At 43.1% G+C, this 23,567-nt stretch overlaps 2 protein-coding genes across 5 annotated transcripts in view; one reads left to right on the top strand and one right to left on the bottom strand.

Moving 5' to 3' along the window:
• CHEK2 (checkpoint kinase 2) overlaps positions 1-5,954 on the bottom strand; it is a 39,260-nt gene extending 33,306 nt beyond the window's left edge. The window contains exons 1-3 of one of the 2 annotated variants that reach the window (XM_024767964.1): positions 5,883-5,954; positions 4,852-5,029; positions 3,357-3,684 (exon numbers count right to left, since the gene is read on the bottom strand). In XM_024767964.1, coding sequence (XP_024623732.1) covers positions 3,357-3,678 — 322 coding nt within the window. In that variant the 5' untranslated portion in view covers positions 3,679-3,684; positions 4,852-5,029; positions 5,883-5,954. Of the gene's footprint in view, positions 1-3,356; positions 3,685-4,851; positions 5,037-5,882 lie in introns of both variants that reach the window. The other variant, XM_024767963.1, reaches the window with a different exon arrangement.
• Positions 5,955-6,134: 180 nt separating this feature from the next.
• On the top strand, positions 6,135-20,427 carry HSCB (HscB mitochondrial iron-sulfur cluster cochaperone). 3 transcript variants are annotated; one of them, XM_024768025.1, is made up of 6 exons: positions 6,174-6,436; positions 7,539-7,635; positions 7,978-8,067; positions 8,686-8,830; positions 11,952-11,999; positions 20,281-20,427. In XM_024768025.1, the coding sequence occupies exons 1-6, from the start codon at positions 6,201-6,203 to the stop codon at positions 20,370-20,372; spliced, it is 708 nt and encodes a 235-aa protein (XP_024623793.1). In that variant the 5' UTR covers positions 6,174-6,200; the 3' UTR covers positions 20,373-20,427. The 3 variants fall into 3 exon arrangements, with proteins under 3 accessions (XP_024623794.1, XP_024623793.1, XP_024623795.1); XM_024768026.1 differs by lacking the exons at positions 11,952-11,999; positions 20,281-20,427 and having other exon boundaries at positions 6,135-6,436; positions 7,978-8,072; positions 8,686-8,798; XM_024768027.1 differs by lacking the exons at positions 6,174-6,436; positions 7,539-7,635 and having other exon boundaries at positions 7,984-8,072; positions 20,281-20,372.
• The last annotated feature ends 3,140 nt before the right edge of the window (positions 20,428-23,567 follow it).

Raw genomic sequence — 23,567 nt, forward strand, 5'->3', positions numbered from 1 at the left:
ATGTATAGCTGATTCACTTTGTTATAAAGCAGAAACTAACATACCACTGTAAAGCAATTGTACTCCATGAAGATTTTTTAAAAAGTAAAATAAAAATGAGCAAAGGATATGAGTAGACATTTCTCCAAATACATAAAAATGACCAATAAGCACATGAAAAGACGTTTAACATCATTAGAGCCATCAGGGAAATGTAAAACAAAATCACAATGACATACCACTTCACACCTACTACGATGATGAAAATCAAAAGACAGATATTAAGTGGTGGCGAAATGTGGAGAAATTAGAACCCTCATATATTAGTAGTGGGAATATGGAATAGTGCAGCTGCTATGGAAAACAGTTTGGTGGTTTCTTAAAAACTTAAACATGTTTATCCAGCAATTCCACTCCTAGGCACTAAATACCCCCCAAAAAATTGAAAACAGAGACTCAAACAGATACTTGTCACAAATATTCATAGCAGCATTTTTCAAAATGGCCAAAAGGTCCAAATGTCCATCAACAGAAGGGATAAAGAAAATGTGATATATTTATACAATATTATTATTCAGATATATTATTCAGACATAAAAAGAAACAAAGTTCTGATACATGATACAACATGAATGAACTTTGAAATTATGCTACATGAAAGAAGCCAGATACAAAAGGACAAATATTATGATTTCACTTAAATGAAATATCTAGAATAGGTAAATTCAAAGACAGAGAAAATAGGTTAGAAATTACCAAAAGAACTCAATGGGGAAAGGATAATCTCTTCAATAAATGGTGCTGGGAAAACTGAATAACCACATGCAGAAGAATGAAATTGGACCCCTATCTTACACCACTCACAAAAATTAATTTGAAATCGATTAAGGACTTAAACAGAAGAAGTGAAACCGTAAAACTAGAAGAAAGCAAATGGTAATTATGTGATGTGAAGGAGGTGTCAGCTAAGGCTATGGTGGAGATCATTTTGCAATATATAAGTGTATCAAACTGTACACCTTAAACTTACACAATGTTATATATGTCACTTATATATGTCTCAATAAAGCTAGGGGGGAAAAGAAATTACCAGAGGAAAAAATTTTGGAAATAGATAATGGTGATGGTTGCACAACATTGTGAAAGTACTAATGCCAATGGACTGCATACTTAATGGTTAAAATGGCAAAATTTTATGTTATATATATTTTATCACAATGAAAAGAAGTAAACATTAAAAAATACTAAGGAATAAAGTTTTTAAAGTGCAAGACTTGTACCCTGAAAACTACAAAACACTGTTGAAAGAAATTAAAGAAGACCTAAATAAATGAAAGCTACCCCATGTTCACAGATTGGAAGACTTAATACAGTTAAGATGGGAATATTACCCATATTGATCTACAGATTTAATTCCAGCTGCCTTCTTTGCAGGAAGTGACAAGCTTATCTTAAAATTCCTATGGAAAAGTAAAGAATCATAGTAGTCAAAATAATCTTGAAGAAGAACAAATCAGGACTCACTCTGGATTTCAAAATTTACTACAAAGCTACAGTAATCAAGATTTTGTGGTTCTGGCATAAGGACAGACACATAGATCCATGGAACAGAACTGAAAATCCAGAATTAAACCCCACATTTATGGTCAAATGATCTTTAATGAGGGTGTCAAGACCATTCAAGGGGGAAAGAGTAGTCTCTTCAAGAAATAGTGCTCGGGGGCTTCCCTGGTGGCGCAATGGTTAAGAATCCACCTGCCAATGCAGGGGACACGGGTTCGAACCCTAGCCCGGGAAGATCCCATATGCCGCGGAGCAGCTAAGCCTGTGCACCACAACTACTGAGCCTGCGCTCTACAGCCTGCGAGCCACAACTACTGAGACCGCACTCTAGAGCCCACATGCTACAACTACTGAAGCCCTCATGCCTAGAGCCAATGCTCCACAACAAGAGAAGCCACGGTGATGAGAAGCCCATGCACCACAACGAAGAGTAGCCACCACTCACCACAACTAGAGAAAGCCCACGTGCAGCAACAAAGACCCAACACAGCCAAAAATAAATAAATTTAGAAAAAAGAAAGAAATAGTGCTCGGACAATAGTGCTGTACATTCCCATGCCAAAGGATGAATTTGGACAATACCTCATATCATGTACAAAAATCAACTCAAAAGCGATAAGAGCTAAAACTGTAAATTATTTAGAAGAAAAGATAGGTGTGAATCAATAACAAATAATAACAATAAAATATTATAGCTTCTCTTTATTGAGCAATTACTTTATGCTGGTCTCCCTAACAAGCTCTTTGTGTATGTAATCTTAAGTTTAAAGGAGATACACCCAACTTCACCCTAACTCACCATTTCTGTGTCCCACTCACCATACATCAGCCCTAAGCCTAGCTTAAATATATAGCTTAAATGAGTAAAAATTAGCTTCAAATGCTTACTTCTAAATTTAAAGTTGTATGTATGAATATTGCTATATTATTTTTTACTGTTTTTTTTCAAGTCATCAAAGTTGCACGTGACATAAAAGGGAAGGGTGAGTGACAAGATACAAAATGGTTCATTAGCCATTCATTTCTTTACATTATTATTTTCTGTTCCATTAATGTCAAGTTCTTTTTTTTTTTTTTTTTTTTTTTATATGTATGTATGAATATTGCTATATTATTTCTCCATTTTTTACTGTTTTTTTTCAAGTCATCAAAGTTGCACGTGACATAAAAGGGAAGGGTGAGTGACAAGATACAAAATGGTTCATTAGCCATTCATTTCTTTACATTATTATTTTCTGTTCCATTAATGTCAAGTTTTTTTTTTTTTTTTTTTTTGTAATGAAGAGGTCATTTTAATTCAAAACAGAGGAAAAATGCTACTTAAAACATACCGAGAGCAAAGCCTTACTGTTGGAACCAGGTGTCAGAGAGGATGAGTATATTTAAACAGCAAGGTTGGCTATTTTGAGATAAAAATAAGTAACAGGGAGTCAACAAATAACCTTCCCCATTCTGAAACTGTAAAACTGATTCTCTTAAACTGCTGCACCACCAGCAGGAGTTAAGTGGTGAAGTTTCTGTGATTAGATGACAAATGTTTGCAAGCTTGCATGAATCAGCGTTTTTCTAGGGAAAAGATCCACAACCCTCTTCAGATGGACAACACATGGCAGACGCCCAATTAATGTTTGTTGAAAGTATAAATGAAGGGGCTCTACAGCAAGTAAGAGCCCGTGCACAACCCAAAACTGCTTCCTTGGTTCCATCTTTCATCACCTTCAAACTCCAGAATCATTCCAGGAGTGTCTTGAGCTGTCTGTTGCAACAACTTTCTAAAACTGTTTTTCTGAACAAAATATTACAAAGGGTCTTACCGAGATTAGAGAATCCATCCTGAAGGGCCCATAATCGAGCCCAAGGGGCAGGGACAGGCTCCTCGGGTTCTTGGTCCTCGGGAATAGAATAGAGTTCCTGCGTGGACACTGTGTCTAAGGAGCTCAGCGTACCCGAGCTGGAGTGAGAGGACTGGCTGGACGTGGGCACCGTGCTGGTGGAGGAGCTGGACGTGCCCTGGGACTGTGAAGACGAGCCGTGTGGCTGTGAGGAGGGACCGTGGGACTGCGAGAAGCCACCTTGGGACTGCGGGGAGGCACTGCCATGGGGCTGATGACACTCCACATCCGTCTCCCGAGACATCACCACCTCAAAAATAAGTGTCCAACAGTAAGGTGAATTTCAAGGAACAAGACATCGTAAAGGTCAAGAGTAAAGGATGGGTATATTACAACAGCCAAAAAAAAAAAAGATCCAGGATACGCATGCTCTGAAAAAATTAAAATTCTAGGTATTCCCTGGTGGCGCAGTGGTTGGGAGTCCGCCTGCCGATGCAGGGGACACGGGTTCGTGCCCCGGTCCGGGAGCATCCCACATGCCGCGGAGCAGCTGGGCCCGTGAGCCATGGCCGCTGAGCCTGCGCGTCTGGAGCCTGTGCTCCGCGGCGGGAGAGGCCACAGCAGTGAGAGGCCCACGTACCACACACAAAAAAAATTAAAATTCTAACAGTTTAGACCTATCATTCTTCTGGGCTAAGCTTTTCATCACATCATTTTCACCTGATAAGTTTTTGTGTGACAGCCACAACCACAGAGGACAGAAACAAAGAAATTATTTGAAGGCTGTAAACAAGTAAAAAGCAATGAAACTGAATTGGGGAGGGCGAGAGACTCATAACAGCTTACACTCATCCAATTTTTAAAAATTAAAAATGGAACCTAAAATGTATTCGTTAATACAATCAACACTACACTTAAACTTCATATGTATTTTTGAAAAAGAAAGAAAGGGAAGAGTCAGGTGGTTCGGCATAGACTAAGAGAAACTCTACAGAAATTTGCTGCATCACCCCAGGGGTGGCTATTTTATACATAAAATGTCACTGTTGCCCCCTCTCCCCCGAACCAGCTCCTGGAGGGTAGGACCCAAGTTCATTCTAGATTCCTTTGACTCCAAACTAAGAGCTGGGCCACTTAAAGAGGCGAAACACAAAGACTGCTCTAAACAACTCCACCTAGCCCTTTGTGATGCTAATTAACTATGGGGCTCATCTTTTCAGCATCCTAAATGGCCTCCCAGCCCAACAGAAGCCTGAAGAAAACGACACAGAAGACCATAACAGAGTTTCCCACCCCAGCTTTATAATTAATTTGATAGACAGGTAAACTCCAATAACAGAACCTACAGTAAAGTCAAAGTAACTTTCAATCCCTAACTTTAAATCCCTAATCTGATTAAAAAAAAAAAAAAGTGCTTTCTCTCCTGAATCCCACACTCAGGCTACCCCTCAAGGATAATATAGTAAACATGACTCACACTGATTATTGCATTTACACAGCTTTCCAGATGCAAAGGTCCTGATGAGTTTTCCTGAAAGCACACCAGGGAAGTAGGTGTTGCCAGAGCTAGGTCCGCCACTTCAGGACCTGCTGCTCTAATACCACCTCAGCCAAGCTGTGTCCTCCTGCAGCTTCTTGAGCAAGACTTCTCTGCCCTGAAAACTGGCAAAAGACAGTGTGTCAAAAGGTAGCTATCATCGTTCATGATAAGAAGGGTCCACCAGACCAGGACTACATTGGCCTCTGCCATGAGGAAAAAGCATAGTGGAGAGGTTATAAGCAAACAGATCTGGAGTCGAGTCAGATGTCTAAGTCAACTCTTTGCACGACCTTTACGTAGATCGCAACCTCTCTGAACCCAGAAAAGTAGATAGAGCTTGCGAATCAAATGAGATGATGCATCAACGTTCCTCCCCCCACCCCTCGGTAATGCTTGATAATTGGGAATTCCAGGCCCAAAGAATCTGAAAGCAGGAAAAGGCCTTACAAGTGCAATACAGTTTTTTTTTTCCAATAGAGAAACTGAGTCCCAAGGAAGACTGGTGCCCTCCTACCCTACCCTCGCCACCCCATCCCCCACACTTCCTTAGGGACACTCGCAGAGCATCTTCCTACACAAGTCGGTGTGTTTCCAGTTCCTGCAGTGCCTTGCAGCTAAGAATGGGTTCTTAGTAAGCATTTTCCAGATTGAACCTAAATATGGAAATAATTACTAACACCTATAAAACTCTCTGCAGAGCAACTTCGCTCTCATTTTGAAGGGGACAACTTTGTTCTTTCTTATCCTTTACGTCTTGGCCAGTTTCAGCTTTAAAGTTACAAGGGAAGTGACCTTCACCTCGAAATTTATCTACAAAGAAGGAAGAGAGTCTTCCACGCATTCCTCTCCCCCTTCCCAAGCTCAAACACAGTACAAAACGGAAGCTCGGGAAATTCAGCTCGCAAAAAGACCCTGAGGACAGGATTCGAACCCCTCAGTACCCAAGAGAAGTTCCCACTATGACTCACCGCGAGCCCACCTAGCACCGCACACTGAGCAGCCGTAGCCAGCGGAGTGGCGCTAAACCCGCTGATACAAACTCCACCCTCAGCCAATCAAAACACCCCTCCGCCCCCGCCGGACCAATGACAAACAGCGGATGTGGCGGCCCACGTAGCCTCAATGCTTTCTGGGAGTTGTAGTTTAAAACGCAGAGCGGGACTCAAAATCCAGGTTTCCCCCGGGTAGTCCCGCCCCCTCAGCTTCCCGGCCAATCAGCAGCACCAGTCTGGTCGACCACTTTCTCTCCCCAACAGGTGACCGCGGGGAGGCCGGCCGCCAGCCAGATGTGGTGCGGAAGAACCAGGGCCTTGCTCCGGGTGTCGGGGTTATGGCCGACAGGGGTGCTCGGGAGGAGACCGCTAAACTGCAGTGCTGCGTCACTAGCGGGAAGCAACTCCCCCCGGTGTTGGAACTGCGGCGGCCTAGGGGGCCCCTTGCGGGGGGACCGGTTCTTCTGCCCTCAGTGCCGCGCGCTGCAGCCACCTGACCCCACGCGAGACTACTTCAGCCTCATGGACTGGTAAGGGAGGCGGTTTCGGGAAATGCGTCTGGGCGTGTGAGATGGAGGTATGGTCAGGCTAAGGGAGGAGAAGGCGGGACCAGTTACATGGGTGGGCGGAGCCCTAGAGAACAGGGGCCGGGGTGGGGCCTGGGAGAAGGTGGGTGGGATGTGTCGGGAGAGGAAACCGAGGGGCCGGACTGAGCGGCGAAGCTTTGTGGGATGATGACGAGAGTGGAGCGTGGACTGGTGGGGCGAGGAGTGTGATTAGGGGAAATTGAGGTTTGGAGCCTGCAATGGAGGGAGACTTGAGGGGCGGGATCTGAGAGAAGGAAGTTCAGAGGTGGGGCCTGAGGGAAGGGTGCTTGCGCGGCCCTTGGCGGATGGAGTCTTGAGGAATAGGTTCAGAAGGTTTAAAGTTGGGTTGAGACTTTTAAGAAAGAAATAATGAGGTGTTATCCAAAATGAGAGAGTAAGAGCAAAGAAAAACTTAATGCTATGGGCAGAGTCTAAGGGAAAAGTGAGAATTGGAAGGTCTGAGAAATAGATGTTTTTTCTGTTTACCTCCGAAGGTTGAGGAGCTTGGAGAAGTGGTGAACTTTGGGCGAAGCTAAACTAATGAGATAGGGCACGCTCTGGGAATAGAAAGCGAAGAGGATTCGATTAAAATAAAGTGAGAGGTAGAGATGAAGGGACCTGGGCCTTAGAAAAATAGAGTGGGATTCAGGAATGCCTCTTCCCCTTAACTCTGGGCTCTGGCCCCACCAGTCACTGAGCACTTATGAAGGGCTGCAGTAACACTGCTCTTTACGTTGTTCAAGCATACCAATCTTGTTCCCACTTCAAGGCCTTTGCATGTTCCCTGTGCCTGAATGACTCTTTCCTGTGATCTTCAATTACTCCTCATCATCATTCAGGTCTCAGCTCAAATGTCATCTCTTTGTCCACCACATCTACCATTCTCTTATCCTATTCTGTTTTCCTTTGCAGTACCTACCACTTTTTGAAATAGCTCTGTCTATATGTTTATTGCGTCATCCCCCATGAGAACAGGAACCAGGCCCATACTATACAAATCTATAAACATTTGATGCATGAATTTCATCTCCTGATTTCCTTCCAGCAACCGCTCCTTCAGAGTTGACACTGCAAAGCTCCAGCATAGGTACCAGCAACTACAGCGTCTTATCCACCCAGATTTCTTCAGCCAGAGGTCTCAGGTAGCCTATTGGCCACCCATAATCACACCCAAACACGTGTGTACCCTGGGTGGGTGGCAGTGTCCTTATGGTTATCAAGGACAGAGCTGGACAGCCAGCTTCACCCTGAGGTAGCCTGACCCCAGCCATCCAGATGCTGGACCTGTCTTATACTCAGAGCTTTTACCTGATTTCCCAGCAGAATTAGAACCCATCACCTGAAAATAAAAACAGCTTATCCCATACCGGTTCTCCTTTGGTCGCTTCCTTATGTGCTTGCCCATCAGTATTTTATGAAACAGTTTGTGAATGTAAGATGGCCTATTTGCATGGTAATATGACTATCTTCATTTCCACTTACAGACTGAAAAGGATTTCTCAGAGAAGCATTCGACCCTTGTTAATGATGCCTATCAGACTCTTCTGGCCCCCCTGAGCAGGGGACTATACCTTGTAAGGTGATTTTCCCACCCTTCTATCATGACAGCCTGGTCCCATTGCTCTGTAGGACAGCTGCTCCCCTGTGTTCAACAGAAGAGTGCTTGAGACGTGAGCTAATCTAGGGACCCAACGATAATTAACCTCAAAGATACTATTACATGAGTATAGTTTTCTCTGAGTATCTCTGTAAATCTTACTTGCCCAATTGCCTTTTTTTTTTTTTCCCACCATTTTCTATACATTTCAAGGATTAGATAGTGCTGGCTTTTAGGGAAGAGTAATTTTTGTTTTTTTGTGGGGGAGAAGTGAGCACCTTAGAATTTTAGGATTTAATAGAATTTTTACAAATATCTAATTCAACCTCCTTCTACTTTTTTCCCAAGTGGAAGAATGACTCCTCCAAGGTCACATAGTTCCAGGTAGCAGGGAGTGATCCCATCCCAGCACTCCTATCTCAGTCTAACTTTCCAGTACCCTACCCTCACACTTTCACTATTGAGACAGTTCAAGTTTTCCCTGTGAGTGGCATTCTGTTCTGAATGGTGAGGAGGATTTATGGTGAGGAGGATTTATGACTCTGGCCATAGTTTCTTGAATTAAACTTATTATCCCTGCTTTATGCCCCAATAGCTAAAGCTCTGTGGAGTAGAGATTCCCGAAGGGACAGATTATGAAATGGACAGTCAATTCCTCATGGAAATAATGGAAATCAATGAAAAACTTGCAGAAGCTCAAGGTGAAACTGCCACGAAAGAGATGGAATCTATTGTCAGAGGTAAAAGATAAAATACCACCGACTGCATTTTATTGCTATTTTGAGTACATGTAGGGGTTAAGTGAAAAATGGATATAAAGACTACATATTGGCCTTCATAATGATTCAGGGAATTTTTTTTTCTTGATTATGCTGAAACCCATTTTGTCTAGAGGTTAGGCTTGCAAAATTCCTAATTCTCTGGAAGGCCGGCTTAAACCAAGAATGTAATAGTATTTTGCAGATTGCTGTGCTCCTTCCCACCCATGACATCCTTTGGATATCTCTGACAAGAAAAATAGGCCTCAGAAGTTCATGGGAATGCCCAAGGTCACACAGCAGATATAGCAGAGCAAAGATTGAAACCTTGATCTTATGATCCCATATTGCTTTACTTTCCACTTTATTCCATAGTGTATCAGTCAGGGTTCTCCAGAGAAACAGAATCAGTAGTGCATGTGTATGTGGAGAGAGAGAAATTTATTTTAAGGAATGGCTCATGTGATTATGAGAGCTAGCAAGTTCAAAATATGTAGATAGACTAACAGGCTGGAAACTCAGGCAGGACTTCTATGTTAGTCATGAGGCAGAATTCCTTCCTTGGGAAACCTCAGTTTTTGCTTACTACCTTCAACTGATTGGATGAGGCCCACCTATGTTATGGAAGATAATCTCCTTAAAGTCAACTGACTGTAAATGTTAATCACATCTACAGAATACCTTCACAGCAACATCTAGACTAGTGTTTGATCAAACAATTGGGCACCACAGCCTAAACAAGCTGGCACATAAAATTAACCATGCCATATAGAAAAGGCTCCAGGTTTCTCATTCAAATTATATGCAGATATGAACTTTCACAAATGTTATGGCATGCCTACTGTATCAGGCACTGTGCAGGACACTGAGGATACAGCAGTGAACAAGAAAGACATGGCCTGGGCCTTCTTGGAGTTTATATATTCCAACTCAGAGTGTCCCAAATGGAAGTCATGAGCGTCTCTCTTCTGCTCCTCTGCTGATGTTCGCTTTCTAAGTGAATGACGCTCTGCGGTTGTACAAGTCCAAAACACCGAGGAGGTGTCCTTCACAACTTATTCTCCCTTACCCCCATAGACAGTCCATCACCGAGTCTTGAAAAGCTGACCTTCTAAATGTGTCTCAGATCCATCTATACATTTTCACTGCCACCACCCTGTCCCAAGCTACCATTCTCTCTCACCCGGACAACTGGAGTAACTCCACACTGGTCCGTCTCTACCTTCAATCTGATATATTCCTACCCTGTCACTTGTGTGATCTTTTTGAAACCCAAATCTAATCATATCACCCTTGGCCTTGCTTAAAAACTTTAAGGGGCTCCCTGCCCCCTGCCTCAGGTTAAAGAAACCTGCATGGCTTGGCCTCTGCTTCCTCCCATTTGCTCCTTCCACTCCAGCCACACAGATTGCTTCTAGTTCTTCATCTGTACCTTGTACCTCCGTACCCAGGGCATTTGCACATGCTGTTGCTTCTGCCCGAAACCCTCTTCTCCTCTACCCCATCTATTTAACTCTTCCTCCTTCAGATCTGGGGGCAATCCTCACTTCCTCAGAGAATCTGCAGACGACCTCTCTGTCTATACCTTTTGGTCGTGGGTACCCCTCCTTTGTAGGACTAATCACTGGTCTATGTGAGATTACTGGACCAATATCAGCCTCCTCTACTAGACCAGAAGTTCTACAGAGGCAGAAATTGTGTCTTCTTTTTGCTTCTCTCACATCCTTAGCACATGCAGTAGTACTTGGAGTATAATAGGGACTCAGTAAATATTTGTCAAGTGAGTGAATAAATAACAAACAAAGAAGTTAAAAGCAGTAAAATAGAAGTTGTGGTGGGGTAGCTGTCAGCTAGGGTTGTACCAGCAACATTAGGGCTGGGTGGTGTTAGAAACTCGGGATTTTTAGTCAGAAGGCCCAGCTGCACGGCTTTGGAAGGCAGAGGTTCATGAAGCTCTGGGTGAGGTGGACTTGGGTTCCGTCCCAACACTGCCACTGACCTTTTGTGTGACCTTCAGTAAAGTGACTTCACCCCTCTGAGCTTCAGTTTCCTCATCTGTAAAATGGAGATAATATTAGTACTGGTTGTTGCAACGATTAATTTAAAGCATGTAGAACACTTGACACAGTGCCTGGCCCGTGGTAAGTTCCCAATCAATGGTGGGGGTTATTTCTAGCTTTATAGTTAACATCTCGTTTTGAGCAGGTCACTGACCTTCATTTAGAGTAATTCCTAAATTTCCTTTTACCTGCTAAGGCCCAGGTAATGTGAACGTTCAAGCACATGAGCTAGATAGTTTTGGGGTCAGGACTTCAGAGCCTCCAGACTCCTAATCCAGTGTTCTTTTGTCAACACCATGTTGCTACCTGAGAAGCGAGTTTGCAACCACTGGACCAGAAGTCAGGTGACTTGGGGTCTGCTCTTAGCTCCTCCACTCACCAACCATGTGGCCATATACGTTCTCCCAGTACCTGTCATTGCTTACCATGGGGATATAATGTATTTGAAAGTGCTTTGAAAGCAGGCACCATATAAATGATTGATACTGTTTGTATCTGAAAAAGGCACTTATCATACAATTTTTCAATGAGGAAACAATAAAAATGTGAGGTAGCTACCCTTTACTTCATTTGGCATCTTCTCTCTTAAGGTACAATATGATCGAAATGTTTCATTTTCCTGAGAGGCTGTATAATTTGCTAGTAGTTGCCTGACACACTCTAATGCCCTGCTGATAGGCAAGTCCCGCTTGTTAATTTTCTCCTAGCTGAAATCTGGAAGACTCAGAGTGCCTTGTGGAGATAATCTAAGGCACTTCTTTGGCTTTTTTTTTTTTTTTAATACTTCTATAGCCATTTTATGAGCTTTGGTGATTGCCCCTCAGACCTTTCATGGATAGAAAAACAGTGTAACTAGGATCAGCCAGAGCTGCACTAAACAGGAGCTGCCATCGTGGAACTGTAGAGACAGAGGTTATGAGGCCTTACCCTTGAATCCAAACTCCCTGCTATGTTGTGTTCACAACAACAAGATGACAAAGCGTTGTCTTCATATTATGAGTCTATTTAAGTAGAAAAATTAAGATAATGTTTTTCTTTTTCAGCTAAACAGAAAGAATTGACTGACAATGTGAGCAGAGCTTTTGAAAGAGGTACTTCCTTCGTTTCTTGACTTTCTTAAATATGGAAAGAAATTGTAAGCACTGAGGTATAACCATCCATTCAATAAGTAGCTATTATATGCCCATCCTATGACAGGTACATGGGAGCTATAAAATATAGATGAGTCTACATTTCTGCCTTCAAGGATTCACAGTCTTGCTAGAGAAACAAGGGGTGTGCCAAAACCAATGATATGCCCATTGAAGATTAGATGAGAGAAAGTGCTCCCATTCCCCTTTAGCAAGTAGGAGAAGATAAGGTGAGGGATGTGGGCTGAAGCCAACACAGGCAGACTCTGACGGCAAGGCTGCACAGTCAACATTTGGCAAAGCCCACACACCCCTTTCTTCTGCAAAGCCCAGGAGGAGAATCCCATGGCCGAGCAGTGCCCAGATTGCAAATAGGGCGTGTTCATCCCCACTGCTCCTGGCTCTCAGGCTAAAGAGACTAGATCTATTTCTAGCTTTTTTTTTTTTTTTGCGGTACGCGGGCCTCTCACTGTTGTGGCCTCTCCCGTTGCGGAGCACAGGCTCCGGACGCGCAGGCTCAGCGGCCATGGCTCACGGGCCCAGCCGCTCCGCGGCATGTGGGATCTTCCCGGACCGGGGCATGAACCCACGTCCCCTGCATCGGCAGGCGGACTCTCAACCGCTGCGCCACCAGGGAAGCCCTATTTCTAGCTATTTTTAAGCAAGAACAGCCTTTCTCTCCATCCTGACTTGTGCCACTCCTTAAATAAGAGCTTAATAGCCCTTTGGCTTAGGGATCCTTTGACTACAGAAAGGAGAACGCAACTCATACTAGCCCAGATAAAAGGAGGTTACTCTAAGGAATCAGGTCTATCTCTCAGAATCCAAAGTCCCTGAGATGAGTATAGTATTGTGTGATAAGAGCTTTTCTAGAACAAGACCTGGGAACCAGAAAACAGTCTGGAACCAAGACTGTGGTCCTGAACTTGGTGGCCTAGCTGGCCACTCCATCCTTCTCCCCACCTCTATACACCAGTTCCGTCTGCTTCCTTATTGGTGTACAGTGCTCCAAACTGGCCTCCCCCACTGGATGACTCCTCAGTCCTCCTTGATCTATTACCTCATAAGAACAAGGCCTTTTACCATCTGACTAGAGTCTTCTAGATCCAATCTAGATTCCTGGGAGGGGGGATTTGATTGCCCCAGTTTGAGTCAGATGTCCACTCCAGTCCGATCACTGAGGGCCAAGGAGATAAGCTTGCACAGTGTACTGCCTACTTTGTAGGGACTGTAGGAGTTTATTCTGAGAAGCAGGCAGAAGGTGGCGGGGAGGGAGGGGTGTCTCTAAAAAGATGGGTAGGAATATAGATTAATAGCAGAAAAGACAGGAACCTGGCCCAACATATCTGCCTGAAATCCATGTCCCCAGCCTACTGGTTAAGATGGTCAGATTATGTTCCACCAAGGCCCACCCCCAGTTCCTGTTATACCTTTGTGGGCTTTTATTTTTTTAATTATAAAATACAATTTCTTAAAGAATGAATAGTACATAAGTACAATGGAAGAATAACAACAGAAGAAACACCCATGTCCCCACCACCCAGGTTAAGAAATAGAAAAAAGATGCTCAACATCACTAATCATTAGGGAAATGAAAATCAAAACCACAGTGAGATACCACCTCACACCTATAAAGATGGATGTTATTAAAAAAAAAAAAAGAAAATAGCAAATGTGGGCAAGGATGTGGAGAAGTTGAGACCTTTGTGCACTGCTGGTGGGAATGTAAAATAGTGCACCTGCTATGGAAAACAGTATGGCAGTTCCTCAAAAAATTAAAAATAGAATTACGGTGCAATCCAGCAATTCCACTTCAGGTTGTACACCTAAAGAATTGACAGCAGGAACTCAGAGAGATGCACTGTCACAGATAAACAAAGCCAGATACTAGTTAACGTGGTAAGGACAGATTTGAATCAGTAATAACTATGGTGATAGGGAAAAGAGTCCAGCGTGAACTGAACTCAATTTTGATTTGTACAGAGGTAACTGGGCATTTTAAAGGGAGAATGAGGGAGTAGGGCGGGGGTGCACAGGGGCTCAGTAGAATTGGGGAAGTGAAATATTACAAAAAGCGGGAAGAAGGAGTTGGTCCTATGAAACCCATCTGGGTTTGTTAATTGGCCCTTATGGAAGTTAGGCTCCCACCCTCCCACAGAGCCTGGAGACAGGGGCCCTATCATCAGGTGTTGACTGGAACAAACAGCAAGAAAGAGACAGAAGAGACCTTCTTTCCTCTGAGCGACATAAGTCCATTTCTCACTCAATCGTCTTTTGTTTATGAAGGACTGGCTGAGCCATCTGTTGAGGCCTGATAGTAGAGGATATTTGGGGGATGACATGAGCAAATGTGCATTTAATGAGGAGCATCTCTATGGAAACGAAAAGGAAAACAAAGGTCAATGTCTGGAGCCGACTATAACCCCAGTTTCTGAGTCCAGAGGGCAGCCACCTGAGAAGACACTGACTGCTTAAGCATCTTTAGGTGGTGGCATGAGGACAGCAGAGGCAGTCTGATGCATCTCCTGGCTTATAGTTTGAATGTTTGTGGTGATGGCAGAGACATCAGCATCCCTGTCATGGTTATTCCCCAGAGCACAGTGTGGAAGGTGTGCGCTTTCTGAGTGACCCGTGTACCAGCAGCTCCAGGCACAAAGGTTGCCCATGATTCATTGTGATGAGTTCTTTGAAGTTTCTATCAAGTCCTCCAGCTTCAGCTTGCAGGACTTTACCAGATCCTGGAGGAAAGGGCAGCTATGAGACAGCCTGAGTCCCACGGAGGATCTGGGCAGTCAGGTTTTAGTTCTTAGCGACAGTAAATCAGGAGGGAGGGAGGAACATTGGAAACATTGGTTTGGAAAGTTGTAGCCAGATGTTGAAAGAAACTAGAAGAATTGAGGATTTGCTGAAGGCCGACAAAATGTGTAAGGATCCAGTTCAGTTTACAAGTAGATAATAAACCTCAAATCCAATGAACAGGACAGGATTCTGATCACTCGCAAGGTTGTGTTATTCTTTTCCACTGAAACATAAAATTTCTCTCCACAATCACCCCCTCGTTTTAATCAAAGATAAAGTAATTTTGTTCTTGTTTACAAAATAAATTTAGTTTCATGAAATTTGGCCTGATTATTTATTAAGTGCAGCAAGAAAGGTAACTGACCATAAAGGCCTTTTTAAGTTTTCCTAATGGAACTTTTTACAGGCATAACCGGTTTTATTGCACTTTGCAGATACTGCATTTTTTACAAATTGAAGGTTTGTAGCACTCCTGTGTTGTCAGATGATGGTTAGCATTTTTCTGCAATAAAATATTTTTAATTAAGGTATGTACATTGTTTCTTTAGACATAATGCTATTGTGCACTTAATAGACTATATAGTACAGTATCAATACTTATATGCACTGGGAAACCAAAAAATTTATGTGACTTGCTTTATTTCAACATTCACTTTGTTGCAGTGGTCTGGAATCCAGCCCCCAGTATCTCTGAGGTCTGCCTGTATCTCAGATTAGAATCTGCCTGGAATCTCAGATTAGACCTGAAAAACCTCTCTGCTAGGAAGTCAAGCCAAGATTTCTCCATCAGAATTCTTCACCTGCATTACCTATAGTTTAAGGTGAATTCCTGTCTTCCCAACGTCCCCCAAATATTCTAAGATTCGTGGGCCTGCCGCGTGCCCTTAATCACCTGTAAGGCTGGGAACCCTGTAAACCAGATACCAGGCCAGTTTTTGCAATAGGGCTTTGAAAGCATTATCTCTATAAAATCAACCTTATTTCCTTAAAATTGATGACTTTATGCATCATTTTCAAATATGACATTCCCGTCAAAGCCTTATTTTTAATTATGTCCTATCACAAAGAGGACAGATTCTTACTGAAACTATGCAAATAACTATATTGCCGTGAAAACAAGAATACTCAACAGTAGTTTCTAACTTTTTGAGGGATCAGGCAGGGAGAAGAAGATGTTTTAATTTTGTTTACAAAAGTGTATAATTTACTAGATTGTTAATGAGTCATAGATAGCTTAAGAGAAAAGGAAAGGGGATTTCCTCATATTAGAAAATAGAACATTTAAAAGCCAGCAATAGTTCGAATAAAAAATTATAATCAACTTATCAGTTTACTCAATCCTATGTAGTTAATTTTGTTCTGCTTGATCTTGGGTTAGCAGTTTCATGAACCCATCAGCTTTTTCATTAGCATTTTGGAAATTCTGACTTAGTCGACTGATTTGAACTCAGTAATGTAAGCAATGCCATCAGAAGCCTGTACCACAGAGTACCTGGTACAGTACCTGTTTATTGATCACAAGTACTCTGGCTTATAGCTGGTTGTAAGAGCTTTTAGGAAAGCATCAGAGTAAGGTAACAACCATCCATGGATAGCAGAAGACTTAAAATGGCCATAGTTAAAGATCTAATGAGAGGTTATTATAAAAATAACACAACTGAAAAGGAAATCTGGTTGTTTCTGTGACATATCACATTTTAAAATAATAACTGGGCGATAACATTTTTTTTTTTTTTTTAAAAAGAAGAAATTTATTTTCTTACAGTTCTAGAGGCTGGAAGTCTGGGGTCAAGGTGCCAGCATGGTTGGGCTCTGGTGAGAGCTCTCTTGGCTTGCAGATGCTTGCTTTCTTGTTGTGTCCTCACAAAGCACAGAAAGAGAAAGAGGAAGAGGAAGAGGAGTAAGAGAAAGAGAGAGAGAGAGAGAGAGAGGGAGGGAGGGAGGGAGGGAGGGAGAGGGAGAGAGAGAGAGAGAGAGAGGAAAAAGCCCACAGTTTTTTGTTTTGTTTTGTTTTTAGCGGTACACGGGCCTCTCACTGTTGTGGCCTCTCCCGTTGCGGAGCACAGGCTCCGGATGCGCAGGCTCAGCGGCCATGGCTCACAGGCCCAGCCGCTCCGCGGCATAGTGGGATCTTCCCGGACCGGGGCATGAACCCATGTCCCCTGCATCAGCAGGCAGACTCTCAACCACTGCGCCACCAGGGAAGCCCTGGGCGATAACATCTTACCAGGATGTATCGTGGATAATGAGGGCATTGACAAATTCTAAGAACTTTGTACAATTTCTGAAATAATAACATTTAACCCATATAAAAATAACCTAGGGAAGGTTAAGTATCTTTTCTTTGACACTGCTTCCATTGTAATTTAATATATCAAATAAACCTACTCAGTTTAACATCTCTCTTTTTACAAGGTGAGAGAACAAATCCTTTGAGGTTTTCCAGGGGACCTCTCAGAAACTTAAAAGTCAGTTCAAAATCAAGAAGACTTTATTGGGCTTCCCTGGTGGCGCAGTGGTTCAGAGTCCACCTGCCGATGCAGGAGACACGGGTTTGTGCCCCGGTCAGGGAAGATCCCACATGCCGCGGAGCAGCTAGGCCCGTGAGCCATGGCCGCTGAGCCTACACATTCGGAGCCTGTGCTCCACAACAGGAGAGGCCACAGCAGTGAGAGGCCCGCGTACCGCAAAAAAAAAAAAGTATGCTTGCGTTATATTTAATGTTAACAACTCTGAAGACATATCCATTTTATTAAACCAAGAACATCACACTAGTTTTATTTACCAAAGATTTACCCAAATTACATGGAATTGAAAACATTTGAGTTCGTTCTTATATTTCTGGAAGTTTTAGGAAGATTTAATTTATGTAAGTACTCATTTCTCTCTAAGTAAATTAGGATACAGTTCCTTCAAAGGATTTTATAAATTAATTTCATAATACCATCTGAAGGTAGGGAAATATATGTTTATGTATATGTATAGATACATAAATATACAGACAGATACAAATAGATCTTACAGTTTTCATTAAAAAATTCTGCCATGAGTCAGGCACAAATAAGATAATATAAAACTCACTTTATGTGAGGTGATGGATGTTAACTAAACTTTTTGTGGTAATCATTTTGCAATATGTACATATATCAAATCATGTTATACACCTAAAACTAATGACTTTATGTCAATTATATCTCAGTAAAACTGGGAAATTAAAGAAAAAAAGTTTAACTCTCTAGTTTATATGGGTAGTTCTCATTTTTGCTCTATTTTATATATTTATCTGAATTAAGTTTCTGGCAGATGGAGCAAGTTTTAAAGGTTGCCTGCTCAACGTGAGTTGTAGAGGTTTTTTATAGGTTTTTTTGGTTTGTTTGTTTGTTTGTTTGTTTTGGGGTGGGGTTTTTTTGCCCTGATATATAATCTTAGTGGAGTCTGTGGACTAAATATCTGTTTCCAGTTAGCTTTTTTTTTCTTTTCAGCTTCAGGTGGTTGCTTTCGGAGGTACCTGAGTCCCTTGCAAGCCCCTGATGGGGACAGGAGGCCCAAAAGTCCAGTGCTTGTAGGGAGTTGGGGGGTGGGAGTGGGAAGGGAAAGGTCTGGTAGGATGGACAGAGGGACTGAGGAGGTAGGGGCTTGAGGGGGGCATATCAAAGGATGCGAGAGAGCGGAAGGGAATATGGAAGGTGGTGAGAGGAGGGAGGAGGAGGCGAGAGGTCTTAAAGGAGCCAGTGTGGGGAATCTTAAGTCTCAAAGAAGCCAGAGAAATTCCAATTTTTCCTAAGTACAGGTAGACCACGGAGGTACTGCGGGTTTGGTTCCAGACCACCACAAGAAAGTAAATATTGCAATGAAACAAGTCACATGAATTTTTTTTTATTTCCCTGCATGTCAAAGTTTGTTTACACTAATTGTAGTCTATTAAGTGTGCAGTGGCATTATGTCTAATAAAACCAATTAATTAAAAAATACTTTATTGCTAAAAATTGCTAACCATCCTCTGAGCCTTCAGTGAGTCATAATCTTTTAACCATGGCAACATCAAAGATCACTGATGACAGATCACCAGAACAAATATAATAATAATGAAAAAGTTTGAAAAATTGGGAGAATTACCAAAGTCTGACACAGGGACACGAAGTGAGCAAATGCTGTTGGGGAAATGTTATACAAAGACTTGCTCAACACAGGGTTGCCACAAACCTTCAATTTGTAAAAAACGCAGTATCTGCAAAGCGTGATAAAACAAGATCTGCCTATAAAGTCACAGCAGCAAGAAAAGAGGTAGATCAAGCACCATGGTGACACGCAGTCAGTAGAAGTTCAAGAAGGAGGAGGACTGACAAGTTCCCATGGGAGGAGCAGGGTCAAATAGAACATAGAGGCCTCTCAAGGAGCCAGGAAAAAGAAAATGTCCAGCCCGGGAGTCAATCCCCACTCAAAACGAGGAGCTGGGGCTTCCCTGGTGGAGCAGTGGTTGAGAGTCTGCCTGCCGATGCAGGGAACACGGGTTCGTGCCCCGGTCCGGTAAGATCCCACATGCCGTGGAGCGGCTAGGCCCGTGATCCATGGCCACTGAGCCTGCGCGTTCGGAGCCTGTGCTCCGCAACAGGAGAGGCCACGACAGTGAGAGGCCCACATACAGGAAAAAAAAAAAAAAACGACCACTGCCTTCAAGCCCCTGGTAGGCCCTTTGTAATTGCATTCCCCTTACATAGTAGCAACTATTCTCCTGAATTTTTGTACTAACCATTCCCTTGCTTTTCTTGGTAGTTTTAACCATATATGAATATAATGGTGTATTATGTTATTACACATAAATCTAAGGGTTTCTCAACCTTGGTACTACCAACATTTTGGGCCAGATAATTCTTTGTCATGGGGGGCTGTCCTGTACACTGTAGGCTGTTTGGCAGCACCTCTGGCCTCTGCCCACTAGATGTCAGTGCCACCTCCCCAGGGTGACAACCAAAACCATCTCCAGACATTGCCAAACATCCCCACAAGCGAGAAATCACCCGCAGTCAAGAACCACGGGTCTAAGGGCATCTTTCCAGAACTGCCAGCCTCCTGGGGGCAGCTCTGTATCGCAGCACCTGGCACAGAGGAAGCACCAGGTGCTTCCACATCCTCGTCAGGGTTAGACCACCATGTATGATAGGGGAAAACTCTTAAAACACAACTTAGTTATTGGGTATTGTCCTGAAGAAGAAGAGCAGCTTCTCATTTAAAGTCTGAATCCTGTGAAGAAGCATGCTTTTGCTCCCTTTGGTTAAGCCCTTTATCCCCTGAACAATCCAGATGTTTTCTCTTTCTCAAATCTGAGTAATTGATCAGCCTTCCAGAGCCCAGGGCTCAGCTTTGATCCAGCTGCCTTGAATAATAGAGTGATTTTATTCTTGCTTGAAATGAAGCCTCGCATTAATGTCTCTCTTTATTTCAGATGATTTTGAAAAAGCCAAGGAACTTTTAACAAAGATGAGATACTTTTCAAACGTTGAAGAAAAGATTAAGTTAAAGAAGATTCCCCTCTAATGGTTGCTAATTTTAAAGTTTTAAAAATAAAGTTCTTATCTATTTCTTTTCTGGACTCTGCTGATTCAGAGTAGAGGTGTTTCAGCCGCTTTGACCATCTTTCTTTTCTTTTTTTCTTTTTTTTTGGCTGTGTTGGGTCTTCGTTGCTGTGCGTGGGCTTTTCTCTAGTTGCAGTGAGCAGGGTCTACTCTTCGTTGGCGGTGCACGGGCTTCTCATTATCGTGGCTTCTCTTGTTGCTGAACACGGGCTCTAGGCACGCAGGCTCAGTAGTTGTGGCTTGCGGGCTCTAGAGCTCAGCCTCAGTAGTTGTGGCACACAGGCTTAGTTGCTCCGCGGCATGCGATATCTTCCCGGGCCAGGACTTGAACCCATGTCCCTTGCATTGGCAGGTAGATTGTTAACCACTGCGCCACCAGGGAAGCCCGCTTTGACCATATTAATTAAACCTGTGGCTCAAGCATTAGTGGACTGCAAAGCTTGTCATGTCAGCAGAAGCACAGCCCAGCCAGGGTTTGAGTGATCGGTTCTTCATGGGATACTTGATACACCATGTTCCTCATCTAGGCCTGTGGATGAGGAGGTGGAAATAAGGCCAACTCGAGGCCCTCGAGGGGAGGGGAGTTTTTCTGCAAAGGGCCAGTAGTAAATATTTTAGGCTTTGTGGGCCATACCACCTCTGCTGCAAATAAACTCTGCCCTTGTAGCACGTTATTTACTAAACAGGCAGTAGGCTAGATTTGACATGGGTTTGCCACCCTCTGCTGTAGAACCACATCTTCCTTCCAATGGCATGACGTTCACAAATAAAAGTCTTGTTAGTGTGTCCTTCAAGGAATTCTGTTTGGCAACCGTTTGGTCTACACTTAAATACATAAATGCATTTTATCTACATGAAATATAGATAATATTATCAAGAATTAGTCTGGGAACTTCCCTGGTGGTCCAGTGGTTAAGAATCCACCCGCCAATGCAGGGAACACGGGTTCGATCCCTGGTCGGGGAACTAAGATCCCACAAGCCGCGGGGCAACTAAGTCCACATGCCGCAACGAAAGATCCCGCGTGCCTGTAACTAAGACCCAATACAGCCAAAAATAAAAGTTAGTTTTAAAAAGTTAGTAACTGTTTTAAAAAAAAATGAATTAGTCTGGTATTAAACACTAACCACATGTTCAGCTCCACCTTGGTGGAGTGGAGCATTTTTAATTTATTCCTGAACAGCTGCTCTCCTGTCACCGGAAGCAGCTTCCCTTCCCTTTTTGGATCTTCGGAAATTCAGTTGGAAGTTCTTGATTCACTTCCAGAAGAAAAAAAAAATTTTTTAAGTCTCTGGATCAAGGAAGATTAAAATAGAAAATTCGTATTAAAAATTCTGAGAAACAGCATTCAAATTCTTAGAATTGCTTGTTTATAAGTGAAAAAATTCAGGGTTCTGAACCAAGGTTTAAATACTACTCCTAGAGCTTTGCATCCTCCCTTGTCATTGTCTAAGAATTTATATCTTGTGAATCCTGATCCAGTTATACTCAGTTAACATTTCAGGATTTATGGATCTTCTGAAGGCAGATGAACCACAGCAGCTGTCTGGCTTAATGGTACTGGGGAATATCAGTACAATCTCCAGCCCCCTCACAGTTTACAAGAAGAGCGAGTTACTTGTCTGAACACACACAGGGAGTCCTTTAAGTAAATAATTACAAAGCAAGCAAATGTCCTGATTAGTTTGGGTGCTTCTGAAAAGAAGGAGAAAATGAAAATAGTGTTTGAAATATGCCTGTAGACATTCTTCCATCCTTCGGAACAAAGATCAAAACCGAAACAATCTGACCACAAAAAGAAATCAGATAAACAAATTTGCTTCAAACAACATCTTTGGAGGAACTTCAAAGAAACTTTCCCTTACCTGTTGCCATCAGCTGGAAAGGCCACTGGACCTCCCAGCAAACCATTTCTTTTATTTTCTTTTTCTTTTTGGCCGCACAGCACGGCTTGTGGGACCTTAGTTGCTAGGCCAGGGATCGAACCCATGCCCCCTGCATTGGAAGCATGGAGTCTTAACCACTGGACCGCCAAGGAAGTCCTGAGCAAACATTTCTGATTGGGGGAATAAATTTAAAAGACTTTATTTCTGAGACATGGCTTCTGAGTCAGTGGAATTACTTATTTTTCCCCTCTCTTCCAAATTCTTTCCCTTTTAGTCTAAACTCCAAGGTTAGCTGGACTTCTAAATCCAGGAGCCCTTTCAAGTGTTCCCTGACAAAGCCCTACGGGAGGGATGCTTCTAGACCTCTGAAAGGTTAGCAGCCCTATTTGGGTTAAAGTTTCTGACTGAGTTAAGGAAATTAAGCACCTACCTCCTAACCCCACATCGTTCTTGCATCAGAACAAGTCGGAAGTTTTGACTAATTTGTGACGGCTCCAGCGTCAAATAGGCCTGGTGTTATGGACTGAATGTGTCCCCCTCAAAATTCATATGTTGAATCCCTAACCTCCAGTGTGGCTGTATTTGGAGATGGTACCTCTAGGGAAGTAATTAAGGATAAATGAGGTTGTACACGTGAAGCCCTGGTTTTATAGATTAGTGTCCTTATAAGAAAAGACACCCTTGCTCAGTCTTCCCACACTCATGCACCAGGGAAAGGCCCTTTGAGAAAGCCAGGGAGACACCTACCATCTACAAACCAGGAAGAGACTCCTCAACGGATAGTGAAACTGACCCTGACAGCACCTTGATCTTGGACTTCCAGCCTCCAGACTGTGAGAAAATTAATTTATGTTGTAAGACACCCAATCTGTGGTATTTTGTTACGGCAGCCTGAGCAGACTACTATACCTGGGGTTCTTTGTTTATTTGTTTGTTTATTTTATTTATTTAATTTTTGACTGCGTTGGGTCTTCATTGCTGCACATGGGCTTTTCTCTGGTTGCAGTGAGCGGGGGCTATTCGTTGCAGTGCGCGGCCTTCTCATTGTGATGGCTTCTCTTGTTGCGGAGCACAGGCTCTAGGGGTATGGGCTTCAGTAGTTGTGGCATGCAGGCTCTGTAGTTGTGGCACACGGGCTTAGTTGCTCCGCGGCATGTGGGATAGTCCTGGACCAGGGCTCAAACCTGTGTCCCCTGCGTTGGCAGGCGGATTCTTAACCACTGTGCCACCAGGGAAGCCCCTACACCTGGTTTTGAATTATAGCTCTGCCA

Source organism: Neophocaena asiaeorientalis, unplaced genomic scaffold (genome assembly GCF_003031525.2).
Source record: "Neophocaena asiaeorientalis asiaeorientalis breed wild unplaced genomic scaffold, Neophocaena_asiaeorientalis_V1.1 scaffold828, whole genome shotgun sequence".
NCBI classification, from domain to species: domain Eukaryota; kingdom Metazoa; phylum Chordata; class Mammalia; order Artiodactyla; family Phocoenidae; genus Neophocaena; species Neophocaena asiaeorientalis.

Excerpts from the sequence above, each read along its gene's own strand:
- HSCB (XM_024768025.1), top strand. The coding sequence starts at position 6,201 with ATGTGGTGCGGAAGAACCAGGGCCTTGCTCCGGGTGTCGGGGTTATGG. Across the intron at positions 8,068-8,685 it reads TGAGCAGGGGACTATACCTT|CTAAAGCTCTGTGGAGTAGA; the intron begins GTAAGGTGATTT and ends ATGCCCCAATAG. Across the intron at positions 12,000-20,280 it reads GAGCAGAGCTTTTGAAAGAG|ATGATTTTGAAAAAGCCAAG; the intron begins GTACTTCCTTCG and ends TCTTTATTTCAG.